This window comes from Necator americanus, chromosome X, assembly GCF_031761385.1.
Source record: "Necator americanus strain Aroian chromosome X, whole genome shotgun sequence".
In the NCBI taxonomy this organism is placed as follows: Eukaryota; Metazoa; Nematoda; class Chromadorea; order Rhabditida; family Ancylostomatidae; genus Necator; species Necator americanus.
Window position 1 is genome coordinate 26,866,085 of NC_087376.1, and position 25,308 is coordinate 26,891,392.

Sequence of the window (25,308 nt, forward strand, 5' to 3'; positions counted from 1 at the left end):
AATATTCCCGTTGCTTTTGTTTTGTTCTCATCAGAAACCTTCCATTCTATAATATTTGAAAACAAATTTTACATATTTTTTCTCGGAATATTTTCTGATAAAGTGTTTTTTGTTTCTTGTTTTCTTGGATAATTTCATCATATGATTCCGTGCAGATGTCGGCAATTTCTTATCGTTTTCTTTGATAGCGTACTCCATAATGTTGATTGTCAGGCGATTACCAAGTATTGAAAGAGTATTGCACCTAAAAAGCTTTCTTACTCCGTTAGGTCGTTTCCTAGAGAAGATTTTCCTCTATTCCTTGTAATTTTTTTTCCTTTTCTTTCTTTCTTAACTTCTTTCATGAGATAACTGAGTTTTCTGGAAGCTTTAGATAGGAGGCTAATGTTGATAACAGAACTTCTAAGACGTATTTTAGTCAGGCTCTATTCCTTGTACTTATACTTCTGACAAGTAATGCACATCGAGAAAAAATATGATTTTAGGAGTAAAATGATTCCCGAACACTTCCTAAACACTCACTTCGTTGAGGTAAAACAGGAAAACTTAGACGAATATCTCTCCGCCCGAGGTTTGTATTTTGCTTACTACTTTTTTTTAAAAGATCCGCATGGAGCACATTTATTTATTTTAATACCGCATAATGAGTTGATGCATAACTAATTTTGAATCTTATTTTTTGGTATTAAAAATTATTTCTTTTATGGTAATCGAATAAGTGATTCTGAGAATTTCTAAGCAATAAAAAATGCGAACATTATCTCGGGAAAAAATCCGTTGCTCTTATTTTATCATTTCTTTGGTAAACTATTAAATGTAGAATAATCAAAATCTCATAGCTCGTTCTTCACTGAACAAATGTTGCAACATCGTGAAACACAGTTCCTTCGTTTTTCATTTCCATCTAGATAGTGGACATCATTTTCCAGACATTCCTGATGATTTTGCGGAAAGAAGTAGAATATACTAAAGCCACAGTACGCTTTGATTTCTCCTATCCTACTAAAAAGAGTTGTACTTGCAAGGAAAAAACATTTTTCACTTTTAATAGAAAATTACTACACTGCATTACTTACTAAAATTACTCAAAATTATTATATACGTGTGATAACTTTTCTCATATCTGTCCGGAATTAACATCTTTTTGAATTGGATTATTAATTCTACATATTAAAAGTAAGTGTTGGGGAGTCGGAGAGATCCAGAATTTTTGCGCATCACTTGCTTACTGCGCGTAAACCATTACTTTCCGTTTATTTTTCATGTTCGTCTCTATTCCCCGGCTTAGTAAGTTTGAAAGTTTTCTTCCAGGGCTATAGGGATCTTTTTACCGTTTATTACTAATTTATCGTTAAAGTACAAATATCTCCGAATTCGTTCAAACTTCAAATCAATTTCGAATGTAAATTCAAGCAGGAGTTGCTTTTTTAAAAACAATTTTTGATGTATTGTTGGTTTTGTAACGTACTAATGCATTGTTTGGTGGATGTATGAATGTTATATTGGTTCCGCATAAGTTCACTGCTATCAAATATAATTTTCTTTTTTGGATTAGCATTTCCAACAGAGAGTGATTCCACCTATTCGACAAATTAAAACAGTTAGTAGTTAACCGATCTGGACCTGACTGACAACCCATGGGATTTATAAACATTTCATGTAGTTGGATAATCATCAGAAATTTTTTTTGACTTTTCATCTTCTTTTTTTTTTCAGAGATTCTGAAATTTTTTAAAATCATGTTAAGTAACCTTCATTACTTCACTATTTTTCTGGATCTCGAATAAAACCCAATGCCGAGTGGGAAACTCTTCCGAGATTTGACTAAAAATTTTAAATGGGTATACTGTGAAAAGGAAATAATTCAGTAATAAAAGCGCAAAAAGTTTCTAATGAAAAAATATGGATAAAAATATGTACAAAATCGACACTTATTCGTGCACTCAATTCTTTTAATGTGTACATATCTGTTTTTATGGACATCCAGTCCTTAATAGAACAAATGATTAGGAAAGGAAGGAATGATGTCGTCATAAAAACATGAATCACATCCATTTATTGACATCAAATCACTTCATTTTGTTTTCGTAAAACAAGAAGAGAATGAAACTAATGGTGTTACTGTATAAATTTTTTCCTACGCAGTTTTTTCTTTCCTATTCATGTAACATTTTTCTGGAGAGGACACTTTGAAGAACAGTGAAGAATACTTGCGTATAATTTAATGATGAAAAATCAAATTTGGAACAAAATCATCTTTATTTATAATTTAAAAAAATAATCCTCTTTACCTTCCCTTTAGTTATTCAATAAAATAGCTTCAGAAGATCACCTTATTATCCGGATTTCCAAAAAAAATTCGACTAAAGAATCACTAAACAGCACTGAAAAAGCGAAATTGCATGTAACGTGGGAAAAACCTGGAAAAAATTTATATAAACCTAAAATCAGATTGTCAACTCCTATCTAATATTCCATTGCATCGATTTTGAAAAAATTCTTTTTGGCGTTTTGCTCAGAGCGGTTACTTGATCTGATGTATTATCAGCGCATAATGAGGAATTGGATTATTTTGGTTAGGAAGATTTTAAATTGGTCCCATCTGAGGAAGAACTCACTGTTATCTTACCCATTTCATGCAATTAATGATAACACTGTACATGCTCGAATTTTTCCAGAAGTTTTTCACGAATATCTAGTAAGAAAAGTATATGGATAGTTCAGGCAAGACCATATTTTTACGATATTAAAAACGCTGAAAAAATTGGTTTATGTAAGCTTTTGTCCATCTAGCAGAAGAGAATTATATAGAAACTACTCATAGACGCTTTAGCATAAGGATAACGGGAATACCACACGAAGCGGCAGTCAGGGAAAAAAAAACATCCGTGCCTAGAAGAAATCAGCAAGAAGCCTTTGGTTACAGTAGACTTTGAGTCCATTTAATGGAATAGTGACGTTATGTTGAACTGCAAGAAGCGGTTAGTTTCCACAACGCGTACATCTGTTTATTGTTGGCGATGGTTGATTCCGAAAAACGTCGGAATAGGATACGTACTTCTGTGCGTTTCTTTGAACGCCAGCCCTTAGTGCTGTTTCAGAAAAAAGCGAGTCACAGACTTGTACTTGTATTGAAATTTTAGCGAATTCATAGAAATGACATGTTAAATCAATATGACACATCAATGTAGCATCATGTTTCAAGGGAAAATGACTCATTACCATCATCACTTGTACGTATTTCTGCTTTAGAAAAATCAGAAAAAAAAGTATACGTTGTATTTTTGGAGAATGATAACATTTTTGAAAGAGGTTCACTATGAAAAGGCCTGTTAAACGAGCTCACTACGTGCATTGCTTTAATTTTTACTGTATTTCAATAAACAGCGCAATTTCTGGTACAAAATTGCTACGATATGAATCTGGAAAACCTATGGAAAATCGGAACTGGTCTATGATTAGTTTCTATCATTCCAGCAATGTTGCAACAAGTAGGAATTTTTCACTGAATTCTGCTAGCGCTTCCATGAGAACAATCGATTGGCTAAAAAAACAACAATGAATCATTCTTCACTGTTGAAAGACTTGTTAAAATGTTTGCTGGATACATAGCAGTAATAGTTTTATGTTGTTATGGAATAATTACTGTTAATACTAGTGCAACCTTTACTAGTAATACTTATTTTGAGGAAGACGATAACTAAACTAACCAGATTCATCGCCTTTTGCTGTTCATTATGGCTCATTGCAAAAAAAAAGCTTCTACAGTATAATAGCCCTATATCAGCGATACTTTTGAAAGAAAACTAGCACTATTACTTTATTGCCATTATCAATTGATGTCGCATTTGCATAACAGATTTTATTAGGTCGAATTAGGATAATTTTCGAATAATTCAAATAGTGACAATCACGCAATCAATTATATAAATTGCAACATTATTGCATCATTATTAAATGTTTCCAAAGAAAAACGTTTTTGGAATTCACATTGATTCTAAAGGAAGAAATGGTGCACATAGAACATTTATCACCAAGAAGAAACATGGAGAAATCGCTAAATACGTGAATATTATTACGAAAAATCTGCAACTGAAAAAAATTGGGAGATAGGAAAACTGCAAAAATGTGGAAGTTTTATCAAGGAAAAATTTTTATGCAATGCATTCTTTTAAAATAATGTTATTCTTGACAGCAATATGAATTTTTTCTCATAACAGTCAAAGCCCGTAGAATTTAAATGAAATTTTGTGTGTTTTTTTCCACGAAGCTCATGGATTTTCCAATTTCCTTACCAGTTATTATAAAACCATCAGCAATATTATTTGCTACTATTTTCCATTTACAGTGACTCTTTCCATGGGTGGATCACGTCATCAAAGGCGAATTTCAAATTTATTAAAAAATATCCGCCATTAATCTCCGCTTTGTTAACAAAAAATTATGTACGAAACTGTCATTGCATGCGTGTACATATATTCATGAAATTATTTGTTTAGCTGCAGTTGTTCTCTTTTCCTCAAAACTAAAAATCCTGCAAATATTGAGATTTTGAAGCATATTATTTTGATCAAAAACCTTCACGAAAATTATTTGATGCCCTAAAATATGTAATTTATTTGATTGCAACTCTAACTCAAGAATAATTTGGAACGATACTCAACGCTCTTTTTCTTAGTTTAGTCAGATAGTATCGAAATACTATCTAATTTTGTTTATATTGTTGTGAACATATTTTTTTAAAATTTTTGCATTTGCTCTTCATTGTTAAATCCTTAGTATTTATTCTTAATCTTGTATTCAGTTGAAAATATATGAGTGATTTAAGACTAAGTTAATATTCGAGCAATTATCTCATTAGAGTCAAAGATTCTGGAAAATTCGCACTACAAACATTCCATTTGGTGAAGAAATAATTTGGTTTCAGAAATTCCACACTGGTTGAAAAACTTTAGTGGAAGAAAGACAATTCTTAAAAATGATTACTGTAATGAACATCTGAAGTTGTCATACACTCATTGACAGCAATCAGCAAATATTGAGAACCTTTTGATCTACGACTATGTTGTAGCGTTTATACTATTTTTATTATTATAATAATTAGCGTTAGAAAATGGGTTATACTAGGGGACAGCAAATTCCGAAAGTGAAACAGCTACAATTAATTGTATATCATATCATTATATATCAAAATTATATACAAATTATATATATACATATACATTTACATATATATATATATTTATTTATTTATTTAGGTGTGTCAAAAGGTTCTCAATATTTTTTCATTGCTGTCAGTGAGTTCATGACAACTTCTGCTGTTCATTACAGTAATCATCTTTTAGAATTGTTCTTCCTTTCCTGAAATTTCTACAACCACCCTTGTATTTTTGAAACAAATTATACCCGGGAAAAACGGATAGTTTGTAGCGCGAATTCTTAATAGATGTTGGACCGTATACATATTATATATATATATATATATATATAGTTATTTGTGGAAATGTAGAAACTATATGCATGAAAGCTGGATTTTCCGGATTCTGTTCTTTTTTCGCATTATTTCATTGTATTTTCGCGACTTACAAGACTTTTGTAGCGTTTTTTTTTCCTCACAATTATTTTTATTTTTAGACGATAACCATCACGATTAACTATAAATTCATCGTGCTGCCTTAAGCAAAAGACGTTTAGCTGTGAAATCGTAGAATATAATGTATGTGTATGTGCTTGTCAAGGTACATTCGTACAATTTATGCATATTTAAATTTTACTTCATTTTCCAATCCAGTGTGTAATCTCGATTTTTACATAAATTCCGAACGTTTTGGGAGGCAATTAAAATTGTTGTAGAACCAAGGTTGTTATTACTTTGAGAAGACGAGTATTCCGGAAGGAAACCTTATTCTCTTATAGTTAACTTTCTAATTTTTATTTGACCTACTTTCTGGTGTCGCTTTTTCTAATTTAATCATGTAACAGTAGTGAAGATTCGGAGGCGCTCTTCAAAAAAGAGAAGGATTGTCATGAAGAAAAAAATTGTTATCCGAATAAAATTCGTTCATGATTTTGGTTTTGTTAACTTTAATTTTTAAGTACCTACTCACTTTTCGCGATTGCTGTAATCCATCCATTCGTTCATCATTTCGTCCCTTTCCACCTATGTACTCTTTAGAGCTCTTTTTTTTCAAAGATTTCTTTCTTTCTTTTATTTTTTTATTTCTTAGTTTCTTCAAAAATTCGTCATAATTAAGGCAGCATCGTGGAACATTGAAAACGCTGTGGCTAAAAGTTTCTTTTATCTTTACGAAGAATTTTACAGATAGGTAAAAAGGAATGTGGAAGATGATAGGAAATTTCGCTAAAAGGAGAAAAACATAGACGAATGAAAAATCCTCTTGATAATATCCTGATATGAGCAGTATTATTTCCTGGAATTTGTACTGGATGAGCTGATATCCAAATATGAAAATTATCTCTTCGGTGCTTTCTCTTCTAGCGAAACTGAATCTGTGCAGTCGCTCGACGCCATACTACATATACTAGGTACTAATACATTTTAGGCTTTTACAAAACACATGATTTCGGAAAATTACAGTAACCCTGAACAATTTTTTATGGATTATTAGGTGGTAGAGAGAAAGATTTTGTATGCTCATTTTGCAAACGCTTGACGATATATTTTCTATCTCTGGAGAGGGGCAGATTTATGGATAAAATTGCGGAAAGGTTAAGACTATGTACATACGCTCTATATCCACAACAGGAGTTATGCGTCGCTTATTCATTTTGGATTGTGAATAAACCTTGCCCATTTCAAAATCCAACTTTGCATCCAGAGGATGTTCGAAAATATTATACTTCCTTCTAGCTGTATTCCAAGTACTTAGATAGAATCAAGAACACATTTGGGATAATCTGTATAACGTTTCTAAACGTTGTTGTTGCTGTTTATTTGCTCGTTTATTATTCAACAGAAACTGAAGATAGCTGGAAAATTTACAGATAGACGAGAATATTATTCAAAATATAAAAAAAAAACGAATGCTGGAATAAAGCCCAGAAATGACCATTTTTGACAAAAGATCCGGATCCGGACCACTTTAGTAGTTCTCTGTCATATGCACGAATCAAGAGTAGATTATAATAGTCATTTTGAAACTGTGGAGAAATGTAAATAATTCGTATTTTTGCACTTATGCTATGTACATATACAGTAATTATAGTTTACAACAAACGACATACATTATAGTTAAATTATATGAAACGCGCAATTGTCGCACTTACCTTTCTATCTTTCTCTTTTTCTTTTTTTCTGTTGAAAGTCACTAATTGGTTGAAATTCCTGAGTTGTATCTTAATCTTTTTTTTTGTTTGAACTCTAGGCACTGCTTTTCAAAAAAAAATCAGACTTCAAAACTTTTGAATATCATTCAGGTATCACATCTCATAGCTGTTGCAGCGACATTTACATTAAAAACTTACAGAGAATGTATAGAAAAGCAATTATTACTTGTCATTTTTGTCAGTTGTCAAATTTCAGATTTTATTGGTTAGTGAATGAAGAATGGTGGAACCGGTATCACATGAATTACATTACGTACAATTTTATATTCAGGTGTTCCATGGCTCGTTCGTAAAATGATTTCTGGAAAAATGCAGAAAGGACGTTTTCTCATAAAACGTGATGGAGACGAATACATGTAATACATGTTTTTTTTTCTCCACTACGGCAAAATCTCCGCATGTGAAAGCGAACCGAAAAATTGGAACTACTAGCAGCTCAGTTGATATGTTACTTTTATAGAATATTCCTAGAAACTGTTAGTTTTGATAGTTTCCCCGAAGAAAACCGCCGAGAAGGGCGAAATGTTTGACGTGATTCGGATAATTTTTCAGCTACGACACTGGAAATGCGGCTCGAGATCTGCAATATAGGTTTAAACTCGGCGAAACATTCACGGATACCGGATACGATGGAAAACAGCATAAGGTACATTGGATGTTGGAGGAATTACTTCCGGGTTAGATATGTGGATGTAATCTCCCCCTCCAGATAACCATAAGTGTGGATGGTGACAAACTGAAAGAGGTTCACTTCAATCTGGAACGAGACGTAGGAGGTGAAGATGTGTTCTACTATTCCATTCAAAACGGGAATCTAATTTCGGTAGAGTTTTTTTTTCTGCTTTTTTTAAAAGAGATCTCTAATTGATTTACGTCTCTTACGTGTGTGTTTGCCGACGTCTATTCGTCGAATCGTGCTCATCTGATTTCTGTCTTTCGTGTTTCTCATCTTCGCTCTACTACTGTTTTTCGGTCGCTCAATCCGTGTTGTTTGCTCCCTCGGTGCTGCGATTTTACTGCTTTGAAGTCGTGGCGCTTTCTATCAGGCTGGCAACAAGACAAAAACACGCAAGTGTTCTTTGTTTTTCATCATGTTCGCTCAGAATCCTGCGTGCTATTCCTAATCCATTCAGGATTGTGAATAATGAGAATGATATGAAAACCGCAACAGTTTGTGTTCAGCAGACGTAATGAATTTGCACTTTCATTACAGACCAATGTTCGCCAATGTTTGGCCATCATGCTAAGAAAAAATGATCGACTACTGTAATCATTCAATTGTATCCATTCCGTTAAAGCAGTGCACTTGCAATTTGTCAATCAATGTACTTTTTGAAACTAATCATCATAAATGTCGTTATTTTTGGAGCAACAAATCAGTCAAAGTTTATACAATGACAGATGTAGTTGTTTTCAATTTTGCTAGAAAGACAGAAGTGATTTTCCACCTCAAATCCTCTAGCCACGTGGAAAAAAAGCTCTGGAAGCAACTTCGACAATTTCAAATTTCCATGGATTATATCAGCTACCTTGTTCTTCGAAGTTTACACAACTTCTTTCTAAACTTTTAAAATCGAGTCTCCCAAATAATTTCCCGAGTTTGGTCTGCTTTTGCAAGAGCATTTTTGTAGTTACAAAAATACTGTTACTAAAAAAAGAAAACTAAAATCTTTAGTTTGACTACGTAGAAATTCTGCGAAAATCAATGCATGGACAAACTAATTCTGGATTACTAGCACTACACCAGCAGTTCTCACCTCATGGACCAACATTCTTTTTTCTAGGATGTTATTTCTCCATGAGTTTTGGACGCATGTAGTAATACTTCCTTGCGGGGATAATTTCACAGATTACTTTGAACAAACAAACTAAAATGTAAACAAAATGTTCTATAATGAACAGCAACTAGTATGTATTAATCTAGTAGTTCCTATTGAAAAAAGTAAAAAGATCAAATCTGATTAGAGAAGATATCCCAGCAGACTGTACGTTCTCCCTCCACGAAGAAGTTTCATCGAACATTTTTTCCTCATTTTATAGTGCAACCACGTGATATTTACCCTCGTGTTGTTCGAGATAGTCTTGAAAAAAAAATCCGATTTCAGACATGTGAGGCAAAGTCGAATGGCAACAGTGTCATATGGAAGAGAGAGTTTGCAAAGAAGATTTGAAAATTACTTCCTATCTGATACTTGTATCTATCAGCATTTATTTTCTTTATTGACAACAGGCTCTTTTTTCCAAATAAACATCCCAAGTTCAAGCATAGTTGAGTGATTTTTCGCACAAAGAGCGTTAATCCGAAGAGGAATGCGAGTAAAAAATGGTGTCACAAACACGTGTTCCACACCGGCCATCTGAGTATCGTCATTTCCAGTCTTCGTGGGAAAAAAACCTCGGAGAAACTGTCACCTGCTTAGAAGATAGAACATTTGAAACTATGCATTTTTCAACACTTGCCATCAATGTTCGATGCGAATACGTGAAATGTTCGACTACATAGCGTTCTCTGCTTACATGACACTTTTCTGTTTATGTGATTGTTTCTTTTCGTTTTCTCCCCCCTCTCTCTAACCGCCTAAAAATACTGATGATGAAAGAGCGAACAACAGTACAAGGTTCCACCGAGCTGCAATCTGCATCATTAACGTCCGCAGTTCGACCATAAGTAATTGTTGTTATTATTTTTTATTTTGATACGACTGACTTCACCAGTTACTTGCACTTTCTCTACACTACAGAGCACTCACTTCTATTTACCAAACTCACCGAAGACTACGATGAATCACATCGAACATACGTGCTTCATGCACTGTAGGTAGCGTTCTTCATTTGCGAAACGTAGTGTTCGATGGCGTCCGCCGCTGCCGCCGCTGCACGCCGATATTATTAGAACTACAAATCGCATGATAGGCTATAGCGTCGATTGCTCTTTTCTCCCTCAACGCGACGCGACGCACATATGACGACGATTGAGGAAAGCCCTGCCCTTAGTCGCACTTTGTAAAGATTGTCGATCGGTGAGAGCGTGTTAGAGAGAGAATCGCAGTAGCAGCAGCAGCAGTAGCAGCAGCAGGGAAAGGGCAAAAACCAATTCGCCTTTCGAATAAGAGAGAAGAGTGCGGCTAGATATAGCGAACATACACACACACACACACACACACATACACACACGGGAAGAGAAATCGAATTCTGACGCGCTGATGCTCTCGGCTCGTACTTCTTATGACTCTCTCCGGATGAATCGTTCTTTCGCAAAGGCTGGCGGGCGATTGAAAGTGCAAACTCGCGCGAGAACGCGCACACACACACGCTCGCGCGCTGGTAAATGTACTTCTATTCGCTGGAAAAATATCTGCTCTATTCACGAGTAATTTGCCGACGATTGTCAGATGAGAAGGTCAACTGACGACAGTTTCTCGCGTTAGGATGTATGTTCGAAAATCAAAAGCAGAAGATTGCTGCATGGTCGGAGACGCACTACGGAGGGGCTGCGTCTAGCTCAGCTTCCATAAAACAAGCGCTGCGGTCAGATGTTTGCAGGATTGAGTGAGTGGGTGTGAGGAGGCAGAACGTGCCAACGATGAGTTCTCGCTCATTTACTTCGATCACGCTCGCAAAAGCTATGCGGGCGACGAGCGAACGAGCTGACGTGCGCCCACAAAAGTGCAAATGGGCAAAGAGCGCGCGCACCCGAACAAAGACCACGCAGTGTTGCCCGCTGGACTCCTCCAGCTCACCGCTCTCCAACATCCTCGTCCTACTACCACGCACATTCTTCCTGATCATACCCACCACACTATCCATACTCACACCCCAACTACAAATCACATTGTCCTCTGACCTCATCCCCTAACACTCAATTTCCTTTTAATCTCCGTTCATAATCTGTAAAATCCATGTCATCTCGAATGGTGAAGTCGTCATGTTACCATTTCCTTACGTAGTCAATCCCTAATACAGTACGAAACTATCCTCTTGTTTTTATAGTCCGCTAACTTCTTAGAGTATAGATCATCCTGAAAATTGTACTGAATTTCTCGTAATGCAAGTTATTCATCATTGAAATAGACCAGGTGGCTGTTCTTTCGTTGGTGGATCTCTGCTATTCGGGCGCTTTTCGTAAACTGAACATCAATTAACAACAGACGCTATGTGTAGTATAATTTCAAAGTCTCAAATTTGTCGGGATCTCTTTTCCGGAAGATATGAATAGCAATTGGATTTAAACCACTTATTCTCGAGTTCTTGTAAGAGTCGGTTCCACTGAACGGATAGTAAAAGAATCGGTGAATGTCAGTTTGTTTTTACTTCTTATTGGCAAAATAAGCAAAGAATTCTTTCCATAGAATTAAAGTAATTTCTAGCTGCGAAAATTTCCGATTTCATTCATAGACATGACATTATACTCATTACTTTTTACTTATTTAGTATTCTTAACTAAGTATGTTACGACTACATCATCTGAAAATGAATATAGAACAGTAAAATGGTTATTTGCAAATTTTTGCTATTAATAATGAGTTGAATAGAATGTGATCAAAGTTAGTTCGAAATAGGCAGAGAAAAAGTGGATGGAAATGATTCAAATTCGTGCAACAGTGCCCTGAAAAAGATTTAGACGGCAAATTTTCTTTTTTCTACGTAATTGCACAAATTCCTTCTGTCGACTATGTAATATGAAAGAGTTTTCAGCACATATGTGGTGGTTTTCTCACAAAGAAGTCATCGGAAATATCAGTTTACTATAGTCGCCTTCTCATAACGTCCTAAAAATTGTTCAAAGCGTATAATGATGTTTTTGATGTTATGCAGACGAAATCTTAAAGTAGGTAGTATCATTGTACATGAAAATTGCCTGGATGCAGTCTGATCTATTCGAGACGCATTCCTCAGTCTTCCGGCAAAACAAGAAATGTTTTGCTGTCGTGGCGATGCAGCGTAGACGGCCGCCGCATGCTCCTGGGGTCCGATACTATTTTTGTTGGCCACTCAGCCACTCAGTAGCAGCTTAAACAGCAGTTTTTTTTTCGGGATCTCGTTCACATGCGTACATCTTCATATGCATATGTGAACGTTAATATCTAGGAACAGAATGGATGCAATATTGAAGTTAAACAATGACAAAACATTCACTGTTTGCCGTTGTGAGGCAGCACACACACGCACACACACATACACAACGAGTGTACTTCGACGTTTCCGCTCTCACTTCGACCGACCAAGTGCATGTGATAGAACGTGAGCGCACGTATGTAACAACGGGAAGAGAACGCAGATGGCGATAAAGAAGATTTGCTCGACACTGAGTACGATTTTTTTCCTTCCACATTCGCGCAGCATTTTCGCACTACGCTCGCTCGCTCGCGCGCGCGCGCTTTGATGATTGTTCATCGTATAACGCGGAAGTACTGCAATGGTGTGTGAGTGTGGAAAAATGTCTAGGCGGAACCAAGTCAAAGAGTACAAGACTGATTCACTGTATACGGCCTTTTGTGGATACGTTGCTGCCCCGAATCGTACACGGAAAACGTGCGACTGATTCAACCATACGCATTTTTCACAACGTACATACGTACAAATGTACAATACTACGTATACGTCAGTATAACTACTACGAATCTCGTTCATTCGAGTTAGAAAGGTTTGTGTTCCTGTTTTGGTACGTCTACTTTCGTTCATTGTTTCACTTTGACTCTCAGCAACTGTTTCAATATGCAGTGCACAACTAAACAACACATGTATACACTTCCTGTTTTTGAATTAATGAGGCAACTGAGCACAGCGTTTGTATCATGATAGTGTTCGGTTAGAACGAGACAAACAAGAACTTCATCCACTAGGATGTGATCTGCTGGAGTTATAACTGAGTCATTTCATCTATGTAGTTTATCACAATCTATACTGTTTGCAAGCGATCGCCCGTTCTCTCCAAAGTTGTTGAGAAAATTTTTGCGGTAAAATGTGAAGATCCTGTTTTCCAAGCGTGCAGTTCATTGTAACCTTGACTGTTTGTCAGAAAGCGATTGCTGTGGTACATTTTTGTGATTGGACCTACTCTGCACGCACACCATGACGCAAAACTTCATCTTTATTCAAGACAAATTCTCTTCTCTGTAGCTTTTTTTCCCTTAAAAATACCTCAAATGATGGTACTGTATGGTTCCGTTCATGTCCCAGGCTCATTTAAGGTCTATTAATATTCGTAGCCAATTTTTCACTTGTATAAAGAAGTACCGAGTCAAAGCGTTAACGCTTTTGTACTACAAACAAGTATAGTAGTCTTTTTAAAAGTATTTTCAACAGTAGATGTATTGTACTCGTGTAGTAACGCACGTATACGTTCTATGACGTCTAATGAACGTTGTGAGCAGTATATGATCAACAACGTTGGTAATATTTTCGCTATGGTTGCTTTTCTCAGCTAACGACAACGAACGAGAACGGACGGCGACCATATACACACCCACTTGTTTTTCTTCGGTGATCACGCTAGATGATCACGTCTACTGCTTTTGAAAGGAAACAATGTTCTCTACAAGCATGACGTAGTTTTTTCTTCGTTTTATTTTTTTCTTTTGCTTTTTTATAGTATTAAGAATTTTGTATGCATTAAGAATTTTTAAACCGTGATCTAAGTGAACATATTGACATGCTTAATGAGTTCTTCAACACAAACTCCGGAATCACCAGGATATACTATCTAATATGTTTTTGTTAACGATTTTTATTTTTTTTTTCACCAGATACAGACCGCCATCCATGAATTTCCCGCTGGGAATATATTGGACTAGGTGATCCATTTAATTCGAACTAAATTCTATTTTTGCACGTTTACACTAAATTAAATTTCAATCGCATATTGAACCACACCAATAACACAAAACCGACGATTTCATGATTCTCTAATTTTTTTTAGAAATTAATTTTAGGTAGTACTTTTAAAGGTACCACTAAATCCAACTTGTCATTTCGAATGAAAGGCATGATCAGTTGCAAAGAAAAACGTGTCCTATTAGATTTGTTTTGAACCTCTAAAGCCAAAAATCCATATTCTATTCCTTACAGAGTCACAAGACGAAAGTAAATAAAACTGAAAAATAAACAGTCAAAGTTTTTTCGTTCATGATATCCGCAAAAAAATTGTATAGTGCAAAAGTGCACTCTTTAGTGCACTCGCGTACATTATTGAGTTTCTCATTAAAGAGAACACTAAGGGCATACAAGACAACCACACATGTTGTACTTTTCAGAAACATTGGCAAAGATCATACATCGTACTATTAGCTGCCCTACAAATAACTTTAGATCGTACCACACAGTTCATACTGTATAGTTTTAAGTAGGTTACGGTATTCATGGTATTTTCTCATCATTCCTTTTCTTTTGCCGACCAGCAATTCCTCTCAAGCGATCAAATACCGAAATATCTGTGTTTTGTTTTCGTTTTTAATGTCAGAACGGCACAGCTGCTGAATGCTTATCGAATTTCGTACATATTTCCTATTTTCAGATATACTCCTGTTAAAATATGTAACTATCTTTATTGTCGGTCTTTACAATGTCGGGATTTCTTTTCGGACGAAATCCTGAAACTAGCTCGAAATAGTCGAAATTGTTTAGTTAAGAATGAGCTCCTATGCATCGCATCGGTATTCGTTTCGTGCTGTTCTCATATAACGGACCTACTTACATCGCTAGAATAGTACAAAATCCGTGTTGAAATTAGCTTCCAGAATTCGACCTTTGGCGCATGATCACGAGGAGACGCACGTTTCGGCCACGCCTGCTTTTCAGCGGAAGCACGCCCAGTCTCAGTTCCCAGCAGCCTTTGATCAGCTAAATGTTTTACGTCTCTTGCGCAATCCACACATGCACACACATAAAAAAACAATATAGGGAATCGGTCTAGCCGATATTACTAGAGTTATCGTCTTATTTTTATTGTTTTCTGAAATACATCATCAAGCCTCACATATTCCCCACTATCGCGCGCCTTTCCATTATGCTGTGAACTCGAAAGTCGCCGATGGTTTTTCGTAAGCAGAACACATCTGGCGTTCATCGCCCACTCATTCGCCATTTCACTGACTTGAGAAGTGCTCGGTCTCTCTCTTTCTCGAATGGCTAACTTTGTTCATTGTTCTCTCTCTCACACACACACTTTTCTCACCTCATTATCATCACGATTGAAGTTTGCCAAGCGACCATGTATTCGTCGGCAAAAGCCTTGCTAAGAACGTGCATTGTTCGATCAGTTTTTGTGAACAATAAATGGCACGCCGGCGTCTCGTCAGAAGGAGAAAAAAAACAGCGCAAGGCAACTTTTCGTTCCGTTTCTGGTTACGATTCAATCTGTGTTCGTCGTCGGCGGCGGTTCTTGGGCGCTTGCTGCTCTCGTTCCGATCGCATGTCATCGTTCGACGAAAATAGTAAGTCTGCGAAAAACAGAAACATCTACAAGACGTCATCAAATGTTCCCGTTCGTAACGTATGATGATAAATTATTTATAATTTCTGTTACTATTTTAACTACCACTACAACAGCAACAAAATCATTCTTATTTATTGATGAGAAAGTATGAAAAAAAAAACCTGTGAACAATATTCATGGGTGTGCTGATCGCTAAAAGTACTCGTACAAATCTGGTTTCGTCATGTGCATGATGTATTCTCTACCGATGTAGTCTCATACCCTCCCATGATTGAGTAAGAATCGCCGTCGATCAGTAAATGTGACACGCCCATTCCACTACATTTAGGAGCATTGCGACGAGGTTTTTGCACAATAACAAGCATCTGCAAAGCATCATCTAACATGCATATAGATGGATGAAAATTGTACGATTCTAGTGCCGATTTTCCTTCCTCTTCCTCTTCTTTTTCATCACTTTCGCCGCCTCATAACCAGTCACCACTGCCCCTATCTCTCTACACGATGACGGCAATGTTTGTTGTTCTTTGGCCGCTACGAAGTGCTCTCGGAATTTCTTCGCCGTATACTTTGTGAGAGTTAAGGAATCGCTTTCATAGCTATCTTTCTATATGAACTGGTTCCACCTGGTATTATATTTTCGTATACCGACTGGACACAAACACACACAACCACACACACGCACACTCTCTTTGTTCTGCTCACATTAGCTCTCTCGAAATAACGTTAGTGATGAAGTGACATCGCATGGAGCAGCATGGATGTGCTCTTGTTTTCACTTCATGCTCTCTGTATCTTAGAGGAGCAATACCGGTCAGCTGTTCGTGTATCTTTTGCTGTCATCGCATGCTTGTTTGTGCTTGGTACGGTGACAGTAAGTGATCTTCTTTTCTCGTTAATGTACGCTATTAGTGTTCAACTTCGGTTATTCTTTGATCAAGGACAACTTTGGAACCATTGACTCATGTACTCGTGTAAATGTGTGCGTTGGCGATGTTTTGTTCGGTACACACCTCTTCAGCGACGTCTGTGCCAGTGCTGATCTCACATTGCTCGTTACGTACATGTGCACGCACGCATACACGTATCACCGCCGCTGTCCGTGAGTTCTTCATCCGGACAGGCGAGGAAGTGCAATCGTGTTGCGCCGGCCGGCATTTCCGACATCGGCCTATCCAACTTCTTTGTCGTACTTTTCAGTCCAAGTCGAATTTTGCCTCGTTTTTATGCTCTAGTACGAGTGCGAATAAGCACTGAGCCCATGTGCCATATTCGATAGACTTTCGAATGTTTTTCGAACTTTATCCAATCTGCAGCAATTTCTGCTCAAGAGGACGAGAAAAAAAATTCTGGCCCCATCATCTCTTCATAGTCCATTTCAGAATACCGTGGTCTGCAGGCCATGATCACTCATCACTCAACGATCCTCGCGATTGTCGCTGCTGCGGCGGCGGCGATGGCGGCGGTGTGTCGTATCCGGCGTGTTTTTCGAACGTATTCTCGAAATCCCAGAATGTGTACACAGCGTACAAACGTGATTTAGTCTCGCGTTGATTGCAATCGCAACTGTTCGCTGGATTGCGTTTCCGTTCGGTCACTGGCTACTTACCACAACTATAACTCATAACTCATTCTTATTCTCCGATGTTCCTTCTTAGTTTATATTATCACATCGTTTCTCATTTCATACCCACTGTTCTTATTTTTTTTTCACGTCTATGTGTAGAAAGTAAAGCGTTCTGTGATATTAGGTGGATCTTTGGACGGGCGGGTGGTCGCGTGCGACATCGCGACAGCGGCGGTCCGCCCGCCCGCCGGTCGCTGAGGTGGTCTTTGATCAGTGTTTATCGCACAGGAATGACGGACGCCGGAGCCTCGACCGCGGCGTTTGCGTTTGCCGCGCTGATGGGCTGCGGATCGCCGAATCAACCAACATTTTCAATGGAATCATTGCTAAAGCCAGAGATCTCTGACTTTTCACCGAAATCCACAGCTAACAATGAAGAGTCCACTATATGGTGAGTGCTTGTTTTGGTCGTTTCTTCGATTGTATTTGCGTATTAAATGTGATCTTTGTTTTCGTGGTCTTTACTTGGCTTGTCTGGACTGATTGGAGAGCGTTAATCAAGAATCGCAAGCAAGGAATTCCTTTCTTTCTCTCGTTCCACCTGTCTTTTTTAAACGCTTCACATTTTCCCTCCTTTTTTTTGCTTGATGATCCTTGTTCATATTTTCGTCTTTCTATTTATATAGCTAACTCGTGCAGAAGTGTAGGTCGTGTTTTGGCTTGAGCACTCTTCTCTTCGTACTGGCTGTTGACTAGCTAGTTGGTTGTGTTTACTCCGTTGGCCTCGATTGTTAGTTCCTTGCCGTCGCCAACGATCCTTGTTATTCGCTCTTTCTCTCTATTTTTCGCATCTCGTCGGCGCGCTTCTATTTGGCAGACGGAAACGCACAAACAAATGATGTTTTTGTGACACGCTGGCAGCTATTGCCTGAGTGAGAATCAAGGGGAAAGAGGCGGAGGAGGACGTCAGGGAGAAGCGGAATGCAATCCGCGTGCTTACGAAAAAAGAAAAACGCCATTGCGAAACAGTTACAATGTGTCAAACGCGCCAGCTCGCATATAAAAGTACAGAGAACGCTCATTTATCTTATGCGAATGCATGGATCGGGTCACACACACACACACACACATCGCACATCATCCGTCAGCGCGGTTCCCTTCAGCTGGAATACTGGACATTCAGATGTGACCTAGTACGCTCACCTCAACCGAATGCTCTTCGGTTCGACCCCGACCGTGTTGCTCGCCTAGGTGAATGAAGCGCGCAAAGTTCCGCTTAAGAACCTCAAAAGGTCAGATCGTTACTGTTTTGTTGAGTAACATCGTATGAGAACAGATGTGTGTAATAGACCGGTGACCTTAGATGAAAGATAAGATCTCCGCGCGACCGCACTGTCTGCCGCCGTCTTTGCTGACAGAGGCAGTCTTTCAAGGATAAACGTTGGTCTGTACAACTCCGCTGAGACTTATATGTGCAGGCGGTGGCGGCATGCTGAAATCAGCGGCGAGTAAAACGAACGTGACGGTGGACAGAAAACAAAACATGACGTATCGTACATCGCTTATCCTATCATACTTTAACTTGTACTCCCGGATTAACATCAATCTCTCCTTCCTAGTGCATTCCACAGTGTTGAGTCAGTGCAACGGGAAAAAAAACCTGAAGGTAGTTCCAATCGCAGCATACTCAGAAATGATATTACAGCTCTGTATGCTGTGATGAAGCAAGCGGACGACATTATGGCGTTGTCGCATGCTTCGGCTGCAAGGGATTTTTTCGAAGAACCGTAAGTTTTCATATGCATTTTGTTGGCCATTAACATCTCGAGAACGAGCACATGTGGGGATTTTTTTATAGGTACGTGCCGGAAAGAACTACATTTGCCGTTATGATCAAAAATGTCGTATCGACAAAGGTGAGTTATCGAGTTCATCCGCTTCTATTCATGTGTAGTTCACATCTGGAAAAGTACCCCATATACATTTTTCCTCTCTCAAGTATTATTCTAAAACAGCAGCAGCGTGACGCAACCATTATTTTTGTTTGTTTTTTTTTCGTTGCGCTTCTTAGTCATCGCTCGCTTCTTGACGCTTCTGGATGTGTGACTTATGGTTGGTCTCGGCGATCTCTGCTTACTGCTGCTGCTCTTCGTATTCTTCGACCGTTCTTATCATTGCTAACATCATTGAACGACCGATCATAGTCTAATAACCGGAATCATAAGGTCGTAACTCACTTTTGTAGTTTATGAGAAGACGACTTTATACGGACATTTGAGTGGATATTTTAATAATCCTCTTCAGTGATACATGATCTATTTCGAAGGCATCATAGACGAAGTAATACAATTAGATCTTTGGCTAGCACTTTTTCCTTAGCAATTGTTTTTTAAATAGCTTTTGAATCGTCATAATATCTGTCCATGTCTGTTCATCGCTGCTTCCCCATCCCCTCTCTCGTTTCGGCTATGACGAAAAAAAAAACAACAACCATTTGTGAGTCATTCTTTGTCGATGCACAAGCAGAAGACGGACAAGCATCAAAACACCATACGGAATTTACGATGCACATTTCAGCTGGGCGAAACGTTTGCCGTTCGTGCCGATTTCAAAAATGTCTTGACGTGGGAATGGAGCCAGATGGTGGGTGTTGTTCTTCATAGGGATATATGTACTTTGTCTAAAACACATATTATAATGATTCGTGCTCATCTAGTGATCTCATGACTGTGTACGCTTTTTTGAAGTACATCGTCCGTGCCTTAAAGTTCAGCATCGTTCGTCTTCAGTTCTAGATGTCATATGATTAGTGATAACGTGCATACCATGCTGTTGCGAATGCGCACAACAGGCACAGATACTATTGATAACATGCAAACACTTTAAGGACACATTGTTCCCATCAAATAAATCCAAAAAAAACGGAATGTTCACTAGCGATTAAACATCACTCATCTAGTATTTCTTTAGCGATCAGACCCGACCGGGACAAAACGGGCCGACAAAAGAATCCAAGAAGGAATGGGAGTCATCTGATAAATGGCCTCGATCCGGCGGTTGTGAAAAAATTATCCGGCGCATCTATGCTTGGTGATTTACCGTGCGTAAATAAAAGGGTGAGTTGAATATTCCACGTCCGAATGTAATTTATTGTGAAGATCTATCTGCAGTTTTTTTAAAGGATGACTCTGACGAAAATCCCACATCTCCGTCTTCACGAGCTGAATCCGCACCAGCTGTGGATGTTCGTCCCAGCCCTTGCGATGAAATTTTGACAACGCTGCGTGAAATTGAACAGATATGTCTCCAACTACGTGATGTCGCACCAATCTCTCCCTTAGCTCGACCGACACTTCTGGATTGTGTTCATCGACCCTCGCTTATCACTCCCAGATCTCAGGTGAGGGACATTTTCGGTTAATTTTTGTTGCTCATTTGCGTCATGTACTAAATAATAAATGAAAGAGACAAAGGAAAATATTCTTCGGCAAAACCTGCGGGACGCGAGAGAAAACGATGAAGAACAGGTTAACTTGGACTCGCTGCCTCTTCGTTCATGTCGCTCATACGTGTTCGACGTTGATAAAAAAAGAAAAGTTCATTTCTATAAGAAGAGTGTACTTTTAAAAATCATTTTTGGGATGTAAATTGTAATATATTGAGGGGATTTGCATTGAGCCAAAATTTGACTTAACTTAAATGATTAACTACTCTTTTTTTCAGCTGTTATTCGACGGCTCAAATGGTCCAGGTAGTTTAATGACAATTGCGGAAAATGTTCGACGAATGATTGTTTTGGTATTCGATTACGCCAACACGTTAAAACCAATCGCTGACATTCTTCCTGAGGAAAAGGTATCGAGCTAGTCGTTTTTTTTGTCCTCTCATAGAAATGTGCCCCCCCCCCCCCCCCGTTCAATGTCACTGTTCAAACATAAAGTGTATTCTGTTGTTTGTACAACGTCCAAACATTCTTCCATTTATACGAAGGTTCAACACGTATGTACATATGTAAGTGAAAGAGTGTAAAGGAGGAGGGATGTGGGTGGGTATCAAAGTTTGCCACACACCTGTGTAATCATACAGAAAAGGTGGTTTTGGATACTTATTTTGATTGAATGAATTGAATTTTATTCTGAGAACAAAAATCGTTTTCGACAATGTATACTAACGTGAAGTCATCCCTATTTTTACATACTTCAAAATCCTTTGTTTTCATTTTTAATTTCAAGCATTCTTCAAAATACACATGGAAGATTTTTCTGTTTATCGTGTCATTTTAATCATTTTAATCGTTTCTGTTCTATTTTTTCTTTGTCAAAACAGTGAAATACTAATCTGAATCCCTCTTTCTAGGATGAAAAGAAGCTGATATCCTTACAACGATATTATTTTTGGACATATTTTACTTTCTAAAGTATAATTTCTGCGCAAGCTGAAGCTTCTTTTAGTTCTCGAATACTTGAAGTGCTCTTATCACACTGTTCTCCATTTGTGATTCATGATCATTTATGACCATGATTCGCAGGTTTCTGTGAAATCAATGGATTTTTTTTTCACATTTTATAGACTTCTGCTTAGTTTTTTCATATTATTCTTACTCCTCACATTTTTTATTGCATATATTTGAGCAAGTGCTTCACTATCCACTACCTTCTATCTATCCTTCACTTTTTCTCTGTATATCTCTGTATAAGCATATATTGTCGACGTTTTTCTTCCAGATCGCACTGATCCGAAATTGTATAACGCCTTTTGCGTTGTTGATGCTGAGCTTCTACTCGTCAAAGAGCGATTGTGATGCTGTATATCTGCCCTCCGGACATACATTACCATCCGATATGTCATTGTTCTCCTCGGTTCTGGATGACGATAAACGACATCTGTTGATGATTGCAAAGTGCGAGTGAGTCGTATTTGATCGTTGGTTGGTCCGATCATTGATCATTTACGCGTCTAGCCGTGCTGAACTGACGATCACCGTCGTCGTAACCGCCGCCGCGGCCGCCGGTTGCAGCGTAGGTTTGGTCTTCACTCACGCTAGTGCGCTAGTGATCTCTGTACATCCCAGCATGTCATTCCAAAGATGCCTTGCCGCCCAGGGAGGCCGCCCAATCCTGTATTTACGCGATGGTTTTCGTTCCTTGATCATATGATATGTGAACCTTCTTGCGCGCATTTCCACTTCTCCTAGATTCGTTCTTATCATAGGGAGCGGAATGTATGTCGCCTTATTACTTCCTCTTACTCAATGTTGAGTTACCACAACCCTAAAATCCGATCGTGGCATAACCAAGAGGTGCACGAGCTGCGATTTTTCTGCAAAACAAGGATGCCAAACATCTTGTTTGCAACATTTGAGTATGCGGGTGTAATCTAGATGTCATTGCAGACGGACGGCAGCGGTGCAAATGAAGCGGCGATCGGCCGTTGGCGATTGTGCGCGAGAGGAGGAGAGTGACTCGACATGATGTCATTCCTATATGATCGGCGTATTTGCATTGGTGTCTAAAGTGCGCGATTTTGGACGATGACAGCGGTCAATGTTCACTGCTGTCGATCATCCCGTTGGGGCCAAATGGCGACCACTGTCATCGTGGCGTCGCGCGTTGCGAACCGGTTATCGCGCTCGCGCTCGCACGTACGGATAACGTCACAAAACGGATACTTGACGCTACTGTCTCGATAGCCTTTGTGTGTTACAAGGCTACCGATTTCGTATGGAAAAAAGCATGACTTCACGTTTGAGACTTATCAAATGCGATTATAAATATAATCCATGAGAAGATGATAGATAGATCCTAGAGCATCCTAATTTTTCTCCATAATGTTTGGTGTTCCAGCGAGGCGAGTGGGTGAAAGCAGCTGTTGCCGCAGCGACCAGAGATCATGCACTTTATGCGAACATTGCGCTTACTTATTAGCGATTGTGTGCGACGCGATGCGGTCCTAAGATGATCGCGCGCGACGACTAGGTCATCCTAGTGATTATGCGGATCTACTGAAACATAACCTACTAATTTATATCTTTGCGTGAGCTAGTCTGTTTCTTTTTTTCACTACAATAAAATATTTTCAGGGCTGTCCGTCGTGGTTTAGTCGATCAAGTGATAAATCAGTTGAGAAAGCTGCATGTAACTGAAACAGAACTTCTTGCTCTTAAAGCTATTATGGCACTTGATCCGAACGTAAAGGGTCTATCAATGAAATCCTCCGGACATCTGCTTGGTTAGTTTATGCTGTTTTTTAGACTTTTTAAATTGAGAATTTCCAATTTTTGATTATATGATTCTAATGGGAAGAGCGGTAATCATTTCAAAATATTGGACAATAGTTTACTAGTTGAACACAGTGTCTAATTATAAAATTTTCCTATGGTATCGTGACTAGAAACATGAAATCGGCGTAATTTATATTTCATTTTGATTTTTCAAAGTGAATAATCAATTGTACGGAGGATTTTGATATTTTTGAGTCGAATCCTACAAATCTTCCTGAAATATATCCTCATTGCAAAACTACCGAAGTCAGCAAATAACGTGTTTTATGCAGAATTCAAATCATTTAGCGCTTGTATTTTTCTAAGTATTTCCAACCGATTCCAGTTCATGAAATTATTTGCTTGCTGAGTTTCCGGTCTTTTCAAGAGATAAAGAACTTCCATCTCCAAACACTATTGCTCCTCTTCGCAGAATGATTACCTTATGTCTGGTACTTTTACTTTAGAGTACTTTTACTTCATATAAGGATGAAATAATTGTAACAACGGAAAACGTTCCTTTAAAACGTACAACCTCCTATTATTGTTAATTTAGTTGGTCGCGAATCCGTGCAAAATGCCCTCTTCTCGCATCTCATGACAAGGCATCCGGCTTCGGAGGCTACCGCCCGTTTTGGACATCTTCTGCTGCTGATTGCTTCGGTTACGGTATGTTCTGTTCGAGATTGATTCTAATGCAGATTTCGATTAATCACAGTGAGACATGTTAGCGTTTTTCTACACAGATCTGTTCTGCAAAAAAGAATACGGTGCATGCGGCGCTATTTCGGAATAGAATTTCTGCGATTTTCTTCGTGCAAAACTGATGTGACCATGAATCGCGTGACTGATACTGGACGTGGTATTTGCGATGGTCGTCGGTCGATCGGTCGCTGTCGCGCATCGCCGATCTTTGCGATCAGTCAGATGACCAGAATTTATTTATAGCGTGTGGCTACTAGAACCAATCTTATAAATTTGAAAAGAAAATCCAAAAGTAATGAAATAAGACATACATCCTTGAATATTTTGTAAAAATAAATGAAATTTCTTATTTGCAGAAAGTTGCGTCAGCCATGTGCGGTCTCCTACAATTCAGCAAGGACATATCATTACCAGTTGATCCACTTTTGGATGAGTTACTGCTAAAAGATTTCTAAAATTGCATGCAATAGCTCATTAAACCTCACAATCAACCTTGCAATCAGTCACAACATAAATATTATATGTATATGTTGTGCTCGTCGATTTCGGGTCATAAACAAAATAATTCTGATTAGATTTTTATTTGTTTACTACGATGTTCACATTGATATTGATGCATCATTGCCTAATGTTTTTTTTTTGGAAGAGAAACCTGTAGAGTTGTGATAATTACATACAGTATCCTTTCGTTTTGTTAATTCTGTAGATGCTCGTTCTTGCTCAGCTTTTTTCTCTCTCGGTTACAACCGCTGTGACCCTCTCATAGACACACTTTCACCGAATTAAGGGTAGGATATTTTTGTTATACATTACGATTTTTTCTTGTGATTATGTGTAAGTGTGGTGTATGTCCGCGACTCACGGCTGATCATCAATCCCCGTTCTTTCACCCTTCTTCTGGGATTTGCCTATTTTTGCATTATAATTCTAAATGTGTACATGTATATGTATTCATATAAATTGATATAAATGGACACATTCGAAAATATTACGCAT

The 25,308-nt window shown here is 38.1% G+C and overlaps 2 protein-coding genes across 3 annotated transcripts; both read left to right on the forward strand.

Moving 5' to 3' along the window:
• Positions 1-492: 492 nt before the first annotated feature.
• Positions 493-9,518, forward strand: RB195_025629 (uncharacterized protein; the record flags this gene model as incomplete). Its single annotated transcript, XM_064213857.1, has 5 exons — positions 493-571; positions 7,619-7,703; positions 7,900-7,993; positions 8,057-8,170; positions 9,453-9,518. The coding sequence occupies 5 exons, from the start codon at positions 493-495 to the stop codon at positions 9,516-9,518; spliced, it is 438 nt and encodes a 145-aa protein (XP_064069738.1).
• Positions 9,519-15,757: 6,239 nt separating this feature from the next.
• Positions 15,758-24,767, forward strand: RB195_025630 (uncharacterized protein; the record flags this gene model as incomplete). 2 transcript variants are annotated; one of them, XM_064213858.1, is made up of 12 exons in its annotated part: positions 15,758-15,779; positions 17,637-17,799; positions 19,054-19,135; positions 19,207-19,264; positions 19,926-19,991; positions 20,319-20,464; positions 20,530-20,748; positions 21,072-21,203; positions 22,073-22,254; positions 23,428-23,576; positions 24,164-24,276; positions 24,669-24,767. In XM_064213858.1, 12 exons carry the CDS (start codon positions 15,758-15,760, stop codon positions 24,765-24,767), a joined length of 1,431 nt encoding a protein of 476 aa, XP_064069739.1. The 2 variants fall into 2 exon arrangements, with proteins under 2 accessions (XP_064069739.1, XP_013294301.1); XM_013438847.2 differs by lacking the exon at positions 15,758-15,779 and having other exon boundaries at positions 17,639-17,799.
• Between the last annotated feature and the right edge of the window lie 541 nt (positions 24,768-25,308).